Consider the following 13861-nt stretch of genomic DNA (forward strand, 5'->3'; position numbering starts at 1 on the left):
TTATTGCTGGGCTTTATTGCTGAAGGATAGGACTGTTGGCACATCAGGTTTATTCTGAATTTCATTCATCTGCCTTCCTGGGTGAATACAGGAGTCAGCTGTGGAGGGATGAGTTTCTTGACAGTGGGGAATTAAAATCTCTGCTTCATATGTCAGGAAGGTAACTAGTAAGTCATACAGGTATAGCATTACCTGTTAAGGTAGATTCAAGTAGTTTGCATCTGGTGCTGGTGACAGCTACAGGGACAAGAACCCTGAGGCTGCTCTTGCCTGCAAGTGAAGCAAGTCCACGTGAACCGTGGCAATCCTTGCTCCTCCCATCACGTCCTGCCACATCGTGTACAGCTGAGAGAGCTGAAAGGGACACAAAGCTGCTGTGAAAGCAGCTGAATTTGTGTGTCAGAGATAAAGCACACAGTGCGGTTTGGCGGAGATGAGATAAACACTACACGCGGCTGTCTGCCTGGAATGCTGTGGCTGTTTCTTTGTTCCAGTTGATGCTGGGGGCTGCTGGAGGTGAGTGTTACCACTGAATCTCTGTCCTGCACTGGGCTTGCTATGATGCTGGTAGGATGAGGTGTAGTTCCTGGGATCACTGCTACATCAAGAAACTGGGTGCTGGGCTTGTTCTGTCCAAAAAGCACGAAACAGTAAGAGCTGCCAGAGGCTGCTTTTTCAGCAGCAGCACCCACTGCTGACCCCTTGGGCTAGCAGGGGCTATGAGAGCCCGCCAGGGTAAGGCAGGGTTGCACTCAACTCTGCTGTGGCTGTGTGCATGTGTGACACAGCCGGCTGCTCTGGCAGTGCTCTCAGGGAAAGGGAAGGGCTCTGTGTGGAAGCGGTTGGATTTTCTTCTTTATTGGTGTGATTGTAGCCAAGTACTGGGAAGGAGAGAGGGATTTTGGCTATGGAAGGGGCAGGAGACTGGATGTTCCGAACCCTGTTCCCAGTGGCTTTTGACAGTGTCAGCTGTTTCCTACACTATATTAAAAAGGCGTTAATGTGCTTGTTTATCGTCACTCTGGAGGTGTTATGCAGCCTTTCTCTCTGAAACACACTCATTCTACATGTATCTGTTCTCTGAACACAGTGTACGATACATTAGTGACGTGGAAAAGAGCAGCCAACATGTCGGGGTCTGTCCTTGGAGCCCTGAACTGCTTAACTGTTATTGTCGTTGCATTTTTCATAACCATGCTCTGCAGCTTCCTCACAGATGGGAACATCTGAAAACCTACATTTAATGGCACGTGGGTTAATGAATGCATGCATGAATTTCAATTGACCTTATATCATTAAGTTTTCATTCTCAAACATCACAGCTTGACATTCCAACAATAGGGTCTAATCCTTGTCTTAATCATGCTGACTTGTAATTAGTCACATAAAGCATCTCTTGTGAATGAAAGCGATAGACAGCCTTTAAGATGAAGGATAGTCTTACAATAAAAGCAGAGCAGAAGGCCTTGGTATTGTGCCAATATGCTATGTTCATATGCTATGAACTTGTCAAAGTCATCTATCTGAAATGTAGGAAATCAGAAATTCAGCACATTGTCTCCAAGGGCGGGATAACTGCATGCCCTAGGTGCGGTCACTGGTTGAAGTTTTTCTAGGTACAGCAGGAACCTTTGCCAAGCAGGTACCTGAGCTGAGGTAAGTATCAGGGACCCCTTCCCACCCATTGGAAACAATGTCAAAACCTGGTTTTCTTTTTCACTGTATGGTGTAAGATGAGCAGAAACCCTGAGGTCATGGACTCCAGTCTCCTCCTGTGGCATGTGGCCTATGATGACAGATGTCTTCAGAGATCTCCTGAACCCCAGCTTGAAGGGCTTTAGCTTTTCTGTCCTGCATGACTTTGAGTGAAAGGGTGACCCTACTCGAGTTACTCTGAGAGTTATCAAAGCCCTACCTTCGTGGCTGTTTTCTGCTCATATTTTCTTTCATCAGCATTAACCATTTAGTACAGGGTGGGTGCTGCCCTCTGATGTGTGTGGCCTTGTAGACAGTCATCCTTTGCTTTGCCAGGCCAGTGTGTTCAGAACTTGGGCCACAGCTGTGTGAGGGACAGTGTGATGGGCATCATGTCAGTCCTGCCAGTGACAACTCCCTTCCTCCCTCCTGCTCTCCCTCTTTCCACCCAGGGGGGCTCATTCTACTGCAGCCCAGGATGGTAGAAGGGCTGAGGAGGGTCATCCCCCAAAAAATGGTGCTGGGAAGCATCTTGTGATGATGCATGAACTTCAGTCATCCTGCAAGGGCAGCTGCTTGCCCTTGCAGTCAGCTCTGTATGTGCTCCGTGGGGAGCCTGGCAGTCACACAGCTTGTTGGGGACTTGCTGGCCTCAGGGGCACAGTATCCACTACCTCTGGGCCTGTTTGGTCCTCCTTGGAGGAGGCTGCAATGTGCCTCCTCCCTCCAGCTCTACTGAGGAGTTGGATCCCTCTGCCAGCTCCCCTGGCCCCTCGGGTAAATCAGGGTGGGGCTTTTTTTTTGTTTGTGTGAGGGTTTTTTTTTGTTTTCGTTTTTGCTTTTTTGTCTTCCAAATGGGAATTAATTCAGGGTATTTTCCTGGTTTCTTTATTTTTTCCCTATTTCCAAGTTCAAGGAGCAGTGTGTGGTTAACACAGAGAGGTGTGTCTCTGGAGATTCAGTGCTGTCTTCATTAGTGGTGAGGCACTGGAGCAGAATGCCCAGAGAAGTTGTAAATGCCCCATCCCTGGAGGTGTTCAAGGCTAGGCTGCATGGGGCTCTGAGCAACCTGGTCTAGTGGAAGGTGTCCCTAGCCATGGCAAGGGGGCTGCAACTTCAAGGTGCCTTTCCAACCCAAACAATTCTATAATTCTGTGATTCTATGACTGACAAAAGCCCAAATCCTCACGCTGCTGGCTCTTGGGCTGATCCGATTGCTCATCACCAGCCGGAGCACGATGAATAATACAACACGCAGGCTGAGGCTGCTCCCTGAGGAGTGCATAATTTAACAGCACCAAAGGGCTTTCGGCTGGACAGGGAGAGCCACCTGCTGCACTCCTGCCCCTCTCCCGGCGGGATACATGTGTCCCCCTCGCCCTCAGCGTTCTGCTTCCCCACGATTTGCAGGCGTTAAGCGGAATTGAGCCACACGGCAAAGCGGGCAGGGAGACGGCCTTGGAGCGGAGGCCCATCTCCATGGCAACGGGCCGGTGCGGCCCGGCCTGCGCTCGCCCGTGGGCGGTAAGGGCGCTGCGGGAGGCGGCGATCGTCCCTCGGGAGGCGGCGTTCGGCTATCGGGAGCAGGTGTTCGTCCCTCGGGAGGAGGAGTTTGTCCCTCGGGAGCCGCCGTGGCGCTGACCGCTGCCGCAGGACGGCCCCGCCGCTGCCAAGGCAACCGCAAAGCCCGGCGGCCGCAGCTCCTCGTCCCCGGCCGGAGTGGCGGGGCTCGGCGTGTCCCGGGGGAGCAGGGAATGCTGGTGAGGACGTTCCCCATCGCACCCGCGTGGGGTTCGGGGTCGTGGGTCTGTGTACGTGTGTAGGTTTTAGTGCGGTGGGACAAAGCGACAGAAATCCATCGCTCTGTCCCGCCTTGTGCCGTGCCTGTGCCTGAGTGTAAGCGCGTAGAGGTGTCAGTGAGCTGTGCAGAGCAATTGGTCACAGCGCACACCCCCACGGACACACCCCGAGCAGAACAGAAGCAGGTGAAAATGAAGACCTGAGATTTTCTGAATACTTTTGGCCCCTCTTAATGCTGAATCACTTTACTTCGTAAAACCCTAAATAGATTAGGAGCTGATTCAGGATCTTCTGGTGCCCCCAACATCAGAAGGCCATGGAACTGCTGGAGCAAGTCCAGAGGCGGCCACGAGGTTGGTAAGAGGACTGGAGCACCTTCCCCATGGAGACAGGCTGAGAAGATTGGGACTGTTCAGCGTGGAGAAGAGGAGGTTTTGTGGAAACCTCGTTGTAATCTCACAGTGTCTGAAGGAGCCCACAAGCAACCTGGAGAGGGACTCCTTGTCAGGAACTGTACTGATAGGACAAGGGGTAATGAGCACAAACTGAAAGAGGAGAAGCTTTGGTTAGATATTAGGAAGAAATTCTTTACTGTGAGGGTGGTGAGACGCTGGAACAGGTTGCCCAGAGAGATGGTGGATGCCCCATTCCTGGAAAGTGTTCAAGGCCAGGCTGGATGGGGCTTTGAGCAACCTGGTCTAGTGGGAGATATTCCAGCCCATGGCAGGAGGAGCTGGGACGAGATGATCTTTAAGGTCAATTCCAACCCCTTAACATTCTATGATTCTATGAAATAAGGATGTTGAATTGGAAATTCTCTCTTCAGCCACAGCTACGTTATCTTACAACAGGAGAAGTTGATTTTTATGCTGCTCCCCATTATTATACTTAACCTAAATGAACTGAACAGTTTTCAGTGTTCATATTGAGTGCCACAGGTGGATATGACCACGTTTTGTTAAAGGCACAGTTCACCATAGTTCACCACGTTTTGTTAAAGGCACAGATAAGCTTTTGTATCCACTTATCATAATAATGAAATCACAGAGAAATAGTTCTTTTGTGCTGAATATGCACTAGAGCAAAGTAACCTCCATTAAGATCCCAGGTATGTCATCACCCAAATCAAGGATATTTGTGAAGGAAGGGGCATTTCCCAGTAAAAATCATTACATGTCATATGAGGTGGTGCAGGAAAAACATGATGGAAATAGACAGGGGGTGGAAAGCCAAGGCAACAGTTTGAATGAGCTCTAAAAATTTAAATTCTGAGAAATCTAGTGTGAATGAGTGATTCCGGTGGCAAGTGGTAGCTAAAAAGAAGAGAAAAAACGGCCAGGTTTTCTTGATCAACATATGGATCAAAGAAAAAAGAAGAGCTTTTAAAAGCTTCTGTATATACAAGTTTTCAGAAAAAAAAGCCCAGCTTTAATACCACTTTTTCCCTCTAAAACAAATCTTGACTAAGTTTTGAGGTTTAAAAGAATGTCACTCTTGTCCAGCATGAAATACAGAGTTCTAAGAAACTGAACTGGTGTTTCTGTGAATAAATAACTGAGAACTCAGAGATGCTCATCAGAACTTAAAAAAGAAGCTTGGAAGAATTTAAGCAACATCTATTGGATGTTTTTTTACAAAATGCATTGCAAAATGCACACACAGATTTGAAAGTCCAGGTGAAACCCTTCTTGAGTCTGTGATTCTTGTCTGGAAGGGCAGGATGGTCACACAGCTGTCTTGCTGTTCTAGGGCTATCCAGAGTCAGAGCTATCTCTTACACCCCATATTGTCTTGCCATATGCTCATATCATAGAATGTTAAGGGGTTGGAATGGAGCTTAAAGATCATCAAATTGTGACCTCCCTGCCATGGGCAGAGACACCTTCCATTAGACCAGGTTGCTCAAAGCCCCATCTAACCTGGCCTTGAACTCTTACAGTTATGGGTCATCCACAATCTCCCTGGGAAGCCTGTTCCAGTGCCTCATCATCGTAACAGCAAAGAATTTCCTCCTAAAACCTAAATTTCCCCTCTTCCAATTTGTACCCATTACTCCTTGTCCTGTCACAACAATCATGATGTTTAGGATATTGAAAAGGACATAGATTTGTACTACTAGAGACATGTAGGTATGGCATGTTCCAGCCTACAGCAGAGGGTACAAAAAGAGCAGGAACTTTTGAATAATCAACGTCTTTTTCTGTGCTGCTTCTGTAAAAAGTAATAAACGAGTTAGTTAAGGAATGATGAGTGGCTAAAGCTGTAAAAAGAGCGGAATCAGCTCTCTAGGCCTGTGAACATGTCCACATCTTTTAACCTTTTGTGTCTTTGATGCCCTGTACTGAGTGAGCTGAGCCAAGGGGCAGCAGGCAGTCAGCCTGGAGCATCAAGCACTGGCATTTAAGCAGTCCTTCAGGAGCTGGTGGTACCTGTGTGCTATGCAGTCCAAAGATTGTTTAAGATTCAGTCCTTATAGTGGTTCACCTTCAGTTTTGTCATGAGCATGACAAAATCCAGCCTGAGTAACAGGTAAATGAGTATTTAAAGTTACATTGCGTTTAAACAAGATAAGATGCAAACAAGTTAAGATTCAAACAAGATAAGATACAAACAAGAAGTTTGTAGCACTTCTAGCTAACATAAAATAGTGGTCTCTTTGTCCAAGCACAGGGCTAGCAATTAAAAGATAATGAGTTCTGGTTTAAGAGACATTAAATCACCTTGATATGATTTAACTCAAGCCTTCTCCCAGTAGCCAGAGCCAGAAAGGCCAAACCCATTCATGGTTATAAACCACCAGTGATCCTTATTCCTGAGGTGCTGTGGCACTGTCTAACATGCTTGTGTTAATTCTGCTGACAAGTCTGACGTGGGTGCCACAAGACATATCAGTATTTGTGAGTCACTAGAGTTTGAAAATATTTTATTCCCTCTCCTTTTTGTAGTATTACTCTAACAGATCACCAAAATGAGTGAAAAGGAAGATCAAGGAGATCCAGCAGATGTGGGTGATTTAACAGAAAATGCAGAATATGAGGATGATTTTGAGAAAGACCTGGAATGCCTAACTGATGAAGAAGAAAATCAAAACCTTGGTGAAATAGAGGTATTTGTTTCATTAAATGCTAATTGTGTTATTTAGAAGACAAATTTGAGCAATATTTGGAGTCATAGGCAGAAATTCAGTATTGACTGAAATGTGTTTCGATGTGTTCACTGAATTTTGACAAGGAAGGTTATTTGGAATTACAGTGAAAAACATTTCAGTGAGCTGGTCAGTTTGGTTATAATATCCTCAAATCAGAAAATTCAATGTTCATTGAAAATTACATGGTATTTTTTTCAAAAGTACTTCTGGGTTCCTTTAAGTGTTTGTGCAACACTCCTGGTTTTATGCTGTCACTCATCACTTTACTGGTTAGTTAAACTTCGTGCAAATGTGAACGTGAAGAAAATGAAGAGACTTGTTAGTGCCAAAAATGCTGTTAGTTATGACATGCACTATTTGACAGCCTGGTTTAGAATGCAGATCTTTTGTACTGCTCTTCTCTCTCCCTGTTTCTTTTTCTTTGATAATTGGTTTTTTTTTGTTGAGAGAAGAGACTAGTTTATTTTAATTCTTTTAGAATCCAGGAGAAAACAAAGAGAATAGTGAAGCCCAAATTCCTAAAGCTGCAGAGAGCTTTGAGAAAGACAATGAAGAAATAGAGGTATTTGTTTCATTGAATGCTAGTTGTGTTATTTAGAAGACAAAACTGAGTAATATTTGGAGTCACAGGCAGAAATTCAGTATTGATTGAAATGTCTTTCGATGTGTTCAATTCACTGAATTTTGACAAGGGAGGTTATTTGGAATTACAGTGAAAAACATCTCAGTGAGCTGGTTAGTTTGGTTATAGTATCCTTAAATCAGAAAATTCAATGTTCATTGAAAAGTACATGTTTTTTTTTCAGAAGTACTTCTGGGTTCCTTTAAGTGTTTGTGCAACACTCCTGGTTTTATGCTGTCACTCATCACTTTACTGGTTAGTTAAACTTTGTGCAAATGGGAACATGAAGAAAATGAAGAGACTTGTTAGTGCCAAAAATGCTTTTAGATATGACATGCACTATTTGACAGCCTGGTTTAGAATGCAGATCTTTTGTACTGCTCTTCTCTCTCCCTGTTTCTTTTTCCTTGATAATTTTTTTTTTTTTGTTGGGAGAAGAGACTAGTTTATTTTAATTCTTTTAGAATCCAGGAGAAAACAAAGAGGATAGTGAAGCACAAATTCCTAAAGCTGCAGAGAGCTTTGAGAAAGACAATGAAGAAATAGAGGTATTTGTTTCATTGAATGCTAGTTGTGTTATTTAGAAGACAAAACTGAGTAATATTTGGAGTCACAGGCAGAAATTCAGTATTGATTGAAATGTGTTTCGATGTGTTCAATTCACTGAATTTTGACAAGGAAGGTTATTTGGAATTACAGTGAAAAACATCTCAGTGAGCTGGTTAGTTTGGTTATAATATCCTCAAATCAGAAAATTCAATGTGCATTGAAAATTACACTTTTTTTTTTCAAAAGTACTTCTGAGTTCCTTTAAGTGTTTGTGCAACACTCCTGGTTTTATGCTGTCACTCATCACTTTTCTGCTAGTTAAACTTTGTGCAAATGTGAACGTGAAGAAAATGAAGAGACTTGTTAGTGCCAAAAATGCTGTTAGATATGACATGCACTATTTGACAGCCTGGTTTAGAATGCAGATAGTTTGTACTGCTCTTCTCTCTACCTGTTTCTTTTTCATTGATAATTTTTTTTGGTTTTTTGTTGAGAGACTAGTTTATTTTAATTCTTTTAGAATCCAGGAGAAAACGAAGAGGATAGTGAAGCACAAATTCCTAAAGCTGCAGAGAGCTTTGAGGAAGACAATGAAGAAATGGAAGAAAATCTGGATCAGCTTGCAGAGGCAGATGTAGATGTGAAAGTAATATACACTAATGAAAAATGTTTGGAACTCAGGGAAGATACTGAACAGGAGGACTATGAGTCTGATACTGAGAGAGAAAGCTTTATCGAGGAATCTGGGCTGGAAAATGAGCAGGAACTGGATGAGAAAGAGGATGAAGAAATAAAGCGTTATGTCTTGGAAAAGATTGAAGAAGCCAACAAAGAGCTGGAAAATCAGGCTCCTGTGGATCAAAACAGAGAACGGAAATTAAAATTTAAGGATGAGTTGGTGGATCTTCAAGCTCCTCCTCCAGAAGATGCTGAAGCTGGTATAGCTGATGCAGAAGGAGACGATGTTTCAAGAGGGCTGTCTCAGCTGCATATTTCTAATGACACAGGACAGAAACGCACATCAGTTTCAGCACAAGCTGGCTCAGATGAGGAAACAACAGATGGTAAAATCCTAGTGGAAAAAGATGGAAAGTTTGAAGTCTTAAGTGTATGTGATATTGAAAGCCAGGGCATCACACCCCCAATAAGTGTTTCTTTTACTGATATTGAAACTCAACATACATCTCGAAAACTTTCACAATCCAGTTCTTCTCACACAGGCACTCAAATGAAAGAATTGCCTCCATCTGATTCTAAGCATCATCCAGATACTGTTTCGAATGCTGCAAAAGATTTGGGAAAAGAGAAGAGTCCACAGAGGACTCAGTCTTCAAACACGCCCATGAGAACCTCCACTTACACTCTTACTCCCAGACAAAAAGAATTAAGGAAGCTAATAGAACAAAGGAATGAAAGACTGAGGAGAGAGGTAAATATAATGGAGAAAAGTAAATCACAGTGACCATTCTCCACAAAGGAGGTCCTCCACAGTGACCTCTTCTCCACAAAGTCCACATGCTCAGGGCATTTATTCCATTCTTCTTTGATAAAAGAGGCAGCAGTAGTAGTTGTAGTAAGAATAATAATAATAACTACAATAACAATATTTCTCTGGGGTTAGTATAGAGTCTCTCAAAGCTCCTTTCCCAGAGTGTCATAAGATCATACCTTGCTCAGAGGAGAAATTAAGTATTTATTTAATATATCCTTCATAAATAGGCCTTGTTCTGCTATATTTTGCTTACTGCTTTTGCATCTTGACTTTCTCTCTACCTAGGTTCCATTATAGTCCCATGGTTTATGGAATGTAGCACATGATGTCACATCTGCACATATTAGACTGCAGTGCAGGGAATTTACATTAACCACACTAAGGCAGGGGCACATTTGGATACTCAATAAATATGAATTAGGCAATTATCATAAAGGAGAGTGTTCAGTCCTAATATAACATTTACACAGTAGAGTGACTTTGTTAAATGTTAATTCTTTCTCAGCCTCTTACTCAGAAAAAAAAATTAGGTTTAATAGAGAGTCAGCCTCTGACAGCTGTAATGGAGACTTCAGAAATCTTTACAGAAGAGTTGTAGATGTTTACAAAAATGTATATGTTTTTCTTCTCTTTGCATTATTTAGATACAATTACAAAAAGGTGACTTACTACGTATGCTGCTCTAAAAAAGAAGCCTGAAGCATCTGCCATTTTTCTGTGCCATGATGTACTAATTAAGCCTGGCTAAGTAGCTTCCAAGGTTGCTTTCTATCTGTGGAAATAGCTCTAGTCTGCTTTATTTGAAAAGGTTGCTGAGGCTCAGTTCAGTAATGAAGGATATGAAATATGACGAACAATTAAAGTCAAAGTTTTCTTTGTGCACACAGGACTAGATCGCTTGACACCACGCTCTGCGTATTTAAAGTAAAAGGTAGTGTGGTGAGGGGAAGGAAGGTTATTTTCCTAACAGTGTGTGCTAAATTTCCTCCTTTTTTGGCTGACTTATGGGGAGGTAAGGATGTATTACCTTATTTCTTCATTCTGGAATGGAATTCTTCCTTTCTGTGATGGATTTCACAGGCATGAAACATTTCTTGACATTACTGGAATCCATCTGCTCCATTTTGGTGGTTTTTTTTTTTTTTCATTCCAATAAATTATAAATTGTAAGTTTGGAGGATATTTGAAAGTTGTGTGTAGGTGGGAGGAACATTGTCTGTTTGCAAAAAGATTAGATTTCTCCAAGTGTTGAAATGAGTAGGGATTGTAGCTTTTGTGTCAAAGAGAGTATATCTTGGTAAAAAATGTCCTAATGAGCTTTATGGAGCATTAATTGAAAACTTTTCTCCTCCTTTAGATACCTATCATTAGCTAAAATCTAATTAATAAGTAAAAGAAACTTTTCTCAACTTTATAAATATCAGTTCACTTTGTAAACTTGAAAAAAGCCTGAAGGTATTAATACTCCTTAACTAAATGCTTTACAACTTCATGCCCAGAAAAAGTCCTTATTTGTAAGGTAGTGGCTGCAATGCATAGGTTGTTAAATATGCTTTAGGGTTTAGTGGTCCTTCAAGTCTGAGAACTGCATTGATTTTTAAAATTCATCCATTTAAAGTGATTCCAAGACAATCAGAGCTATTGGGCAGACTTAATTTTAAGAGTTTTCACCTGATGCTACTTAAATGTCTGTTAGCCGAGATGTGTCATGAAAACGGAGGTAATCACAAAAAGGATTAGACTGACAATGTCTGAATATATCACAAACCACAGAAGTGCTCCAAGCAATTTCTTCCTAAATGTAGTATCAGCTGTGATGAAGTCTTTGAGTATTTCTGTTTCATCTGAATTTTAGTATATCTTTCATGTAATTCAAATAGCTTATTTATTGCCTGCAACGGTCTTTGCAGATTAAGATAATTCTCTTAAAAACTAAGTTTATTTGCTTTTCTTTCCACTTAAGGAAGAAGAAAGGAAAAGGGAACTAGAAGAAGAGAGGAGAAGAGAGAATGATGTAGTTTATAGAGCTTGGTTACAGAAGAAGAAAGAACAATTACAAGAAGAAAAGCGAATTCGTCGTGCAAAGCGGCTGGAAGAGCTGAGCATGAAAGTAAGGTCTCCCTAATGTGGAACTGGGATTTATATTGCTCTTGTTAAGAAGGAAAACCAAATTCTAAGCCTGTGTTCTTAGCTAAGTGTATGAAGAAGCACACATGAACTTAAATATAAAATCTGTAGAAGCACTGTAGAAGCAGCACACATGAACTTAAATATAAAATCACAGAGAATACAGTGATGCTCCTATAAACCAGGAGAATGACTTGATTGAACCCTGCAGTGAACAAGCAGTCAGAAGACTCTTTGGAGTGTGTTCCTCACCATCAGAACTTGTTAGCAAGCAGTTAATGCACATGACCTAATCAAAACCTGGAGATTCAGATGCTGTTCTACAGTTCTTCTGCCCTAAAGGGCTTGAAAAGCTAAATTCAGTACTTTTTAAAACAGTGCTTTGAATATTTGCTCATGTATATATTCCATGCCAGATTAGCATATGCTGTAGTGTGTTTGTAAAGTATGTTTTATGGAGGGGAGATGCTAGCAGAATACAAAAAAAAATTGTAATGTGATTAATATAAAGGTCATTTACTGATAAGGCTTTTGTATATATGTCTTTTTTATTAACTAGGAGGGGAGCAGGGATCCAGAAGAAGCCTACAGGTTATGGCTTAAAAAAAAGCACCAACAATACGTGAAAGAAAAACGGATAGAAATTCTGAGACGTCAAGCTGAGGAAGTGCCCTTTATTCCAAGGACAGAGGAATGCAACAGAGCTTTTAAAGAGTGAGTAGGGTCATTCCTAAGGAACCATGTTTGAAACCTTCCTAGTCTATCTGTAAAACTGTATAAAACTATACAACACTATACTCTACTATATAGTGATACAAACTATACTATACAATAAAACTATAGGTATCTCATGGTTTATCTTTACTGCTGAAGATGTTGTTTCCATTGTTTTGGAGGATTTTTTGCATGAACGTCCCCTTTTAAAATACACCCTAGCAAAAATACATCAATTCCTTGATGATGTTTGTTCACTGCATCAAAGCCTGAGCTGAAAAGAGTGAATTGCTTTTGCTGAAAGAGAGATCTTCTCCCCAGACCCTTGTTGCCTGTTCTGGAGCAAGCTTGGATTGATTCAGTCCATTAAATGAGCATAAAATTAATCCAGTTGAACAAAAGGGGGAAGTAAAAATGGATGTAGAAGCAGGGGAATTGGAGTGGGAAAGTAGTGCTTCCTGTGTTTGGGTGGAGCAGGCCTTTAGCCTGTCTCAGCCACGACACCCAACTTCACCCAACAAGACCACGTGGCTCCAGTTAAGCAGGGGGCAAATCTTCTTTGAATGGATGATGTAAAAACTTGAAATTGCAACTGCCAGTACTTCTGGTCCTCTTTCTCTCTCCACAGGTGGCTGAGAAAGAAGAGAGAAGAGAAACGAGCAGAAGAACTAGCTGCTAAAGAGAGGGCCAGGCAGCTTAGACTAGAAGCCAGAAGAGCAAGACAGATGCGGAGCTTCCACTATGCTTAGTTCAGAGCCAAAATCCTTTTGCTTCACAGACCATTACAGTTGAAAATTTGATGTAGCCACAAAATTCTTGGTGACAATCTTCTTGATTTTTATGGCTTTAATTTTTGTTCTTTACAGCTACTGACTTTTTGTGGTGTTTTTAAAGCTATCAAGCAAGTTTAACAATTACCTTCAGTGACAATGATTTTCCTATCTATTTATTTGTAATTTAGTTGAAATGCCTGCTTTTATGCATAACTCAGGGATCTTCTTGGTTAACCAAATCTAAATGAGTGCAAGATGTATATATGAGGGTGACAAATACTCATTCCCTTCTTTTAAAGGCACTTTATACTCAACTCCATCATGGATTCCTGGTTGCAGGCTACTGTGTAAAATGTTGAATTTTGGTGGATTAATATTGCTGTTTGATGCTGCTAGTGATTAAGACTGTGCAAGGTGTTATGTTGTTGGAAATGATGTTTCTTGTACCTCCTATTGATCTGTTGACAGCTCAACAGAGGACTGTGTTCTTTTAGGTTCCTGGAAAGTGGTCATTGAAGGCTAATGTGTAGGTGAACATGCAACAGGTTTTGAAATTTATTTCTGTGAGTCATATTCAGTAGTTTTCTATTCCATGGAATTAAAAGCTTGTGTAAGTTATGACCTTTTCCAACAGTAAGGAAGCTAGGTTTCTTATATATATGTCAGTGTTTATTATAATAAATTTAGCAAATGACATTACCTTACCCAGGCAAATTGTGAACTCTTGATAGAGAACATGCCAGGGTCACTCATGAAGTCATAAAGTTAGTGAAAGGAGCATTCTGTCCAACTATATGCCAAACAGATTTCATGATCCTTGCATTGCTTTTACATTTTTCCACATTCAGTGTTTTCTGGGAGTACTGCAACACAGAAGTGTAGTAGATGCAAAGCAGATTTGCTGGTAGTATTTTTCAGTTATTTTTGGAGGTAGTTACAGG

The 13861-nt window shown here is 41.6% G+C and overlaps 1 protein-coding gene across 1 annotated transcript; it reads left to right on the forward strand.

Moving 5' to 3' along the window:
- Positions 1 to 351: 351 nt before the first annotated feature.
- CCDC181 (coiled-coil domain containing 181) lies at positions 352 to 13624 on the forward strand. The gene is given in 7 exon segments (XM_085071380.1): positions 352 to 516; positions 6441 to 6601; positions 8335 to 9243; positions 11270 to 11416; positions 11993 to 12147; positions 12776 to 12887; positions 12889 to 13624. Coding segments are annotated over 7 exon segments (1554 nt in total). The 5' UTR covers positions 352 to 497; the 3' UTR covers positions 12940 to 13624.
- Positions 13625 to 13861: the final 237 nt, after the last annotated feature.

This window comes from Lichenostomus cassidix, chromosome 1, assembly GCF_008360975.1.
Source record: "Lichenostomus cassidix isolate B80296 chromosome 1, HeHo_3.0, whole genome shotgun sequence".
NCBI classification, from domain to species: domain Eukaryota; kingdom Metazoa; phylum Chordata; class Aves; order Passeriformes; family Meliphagidae; genus Lichenostomus; species Lichenostomus cassidix.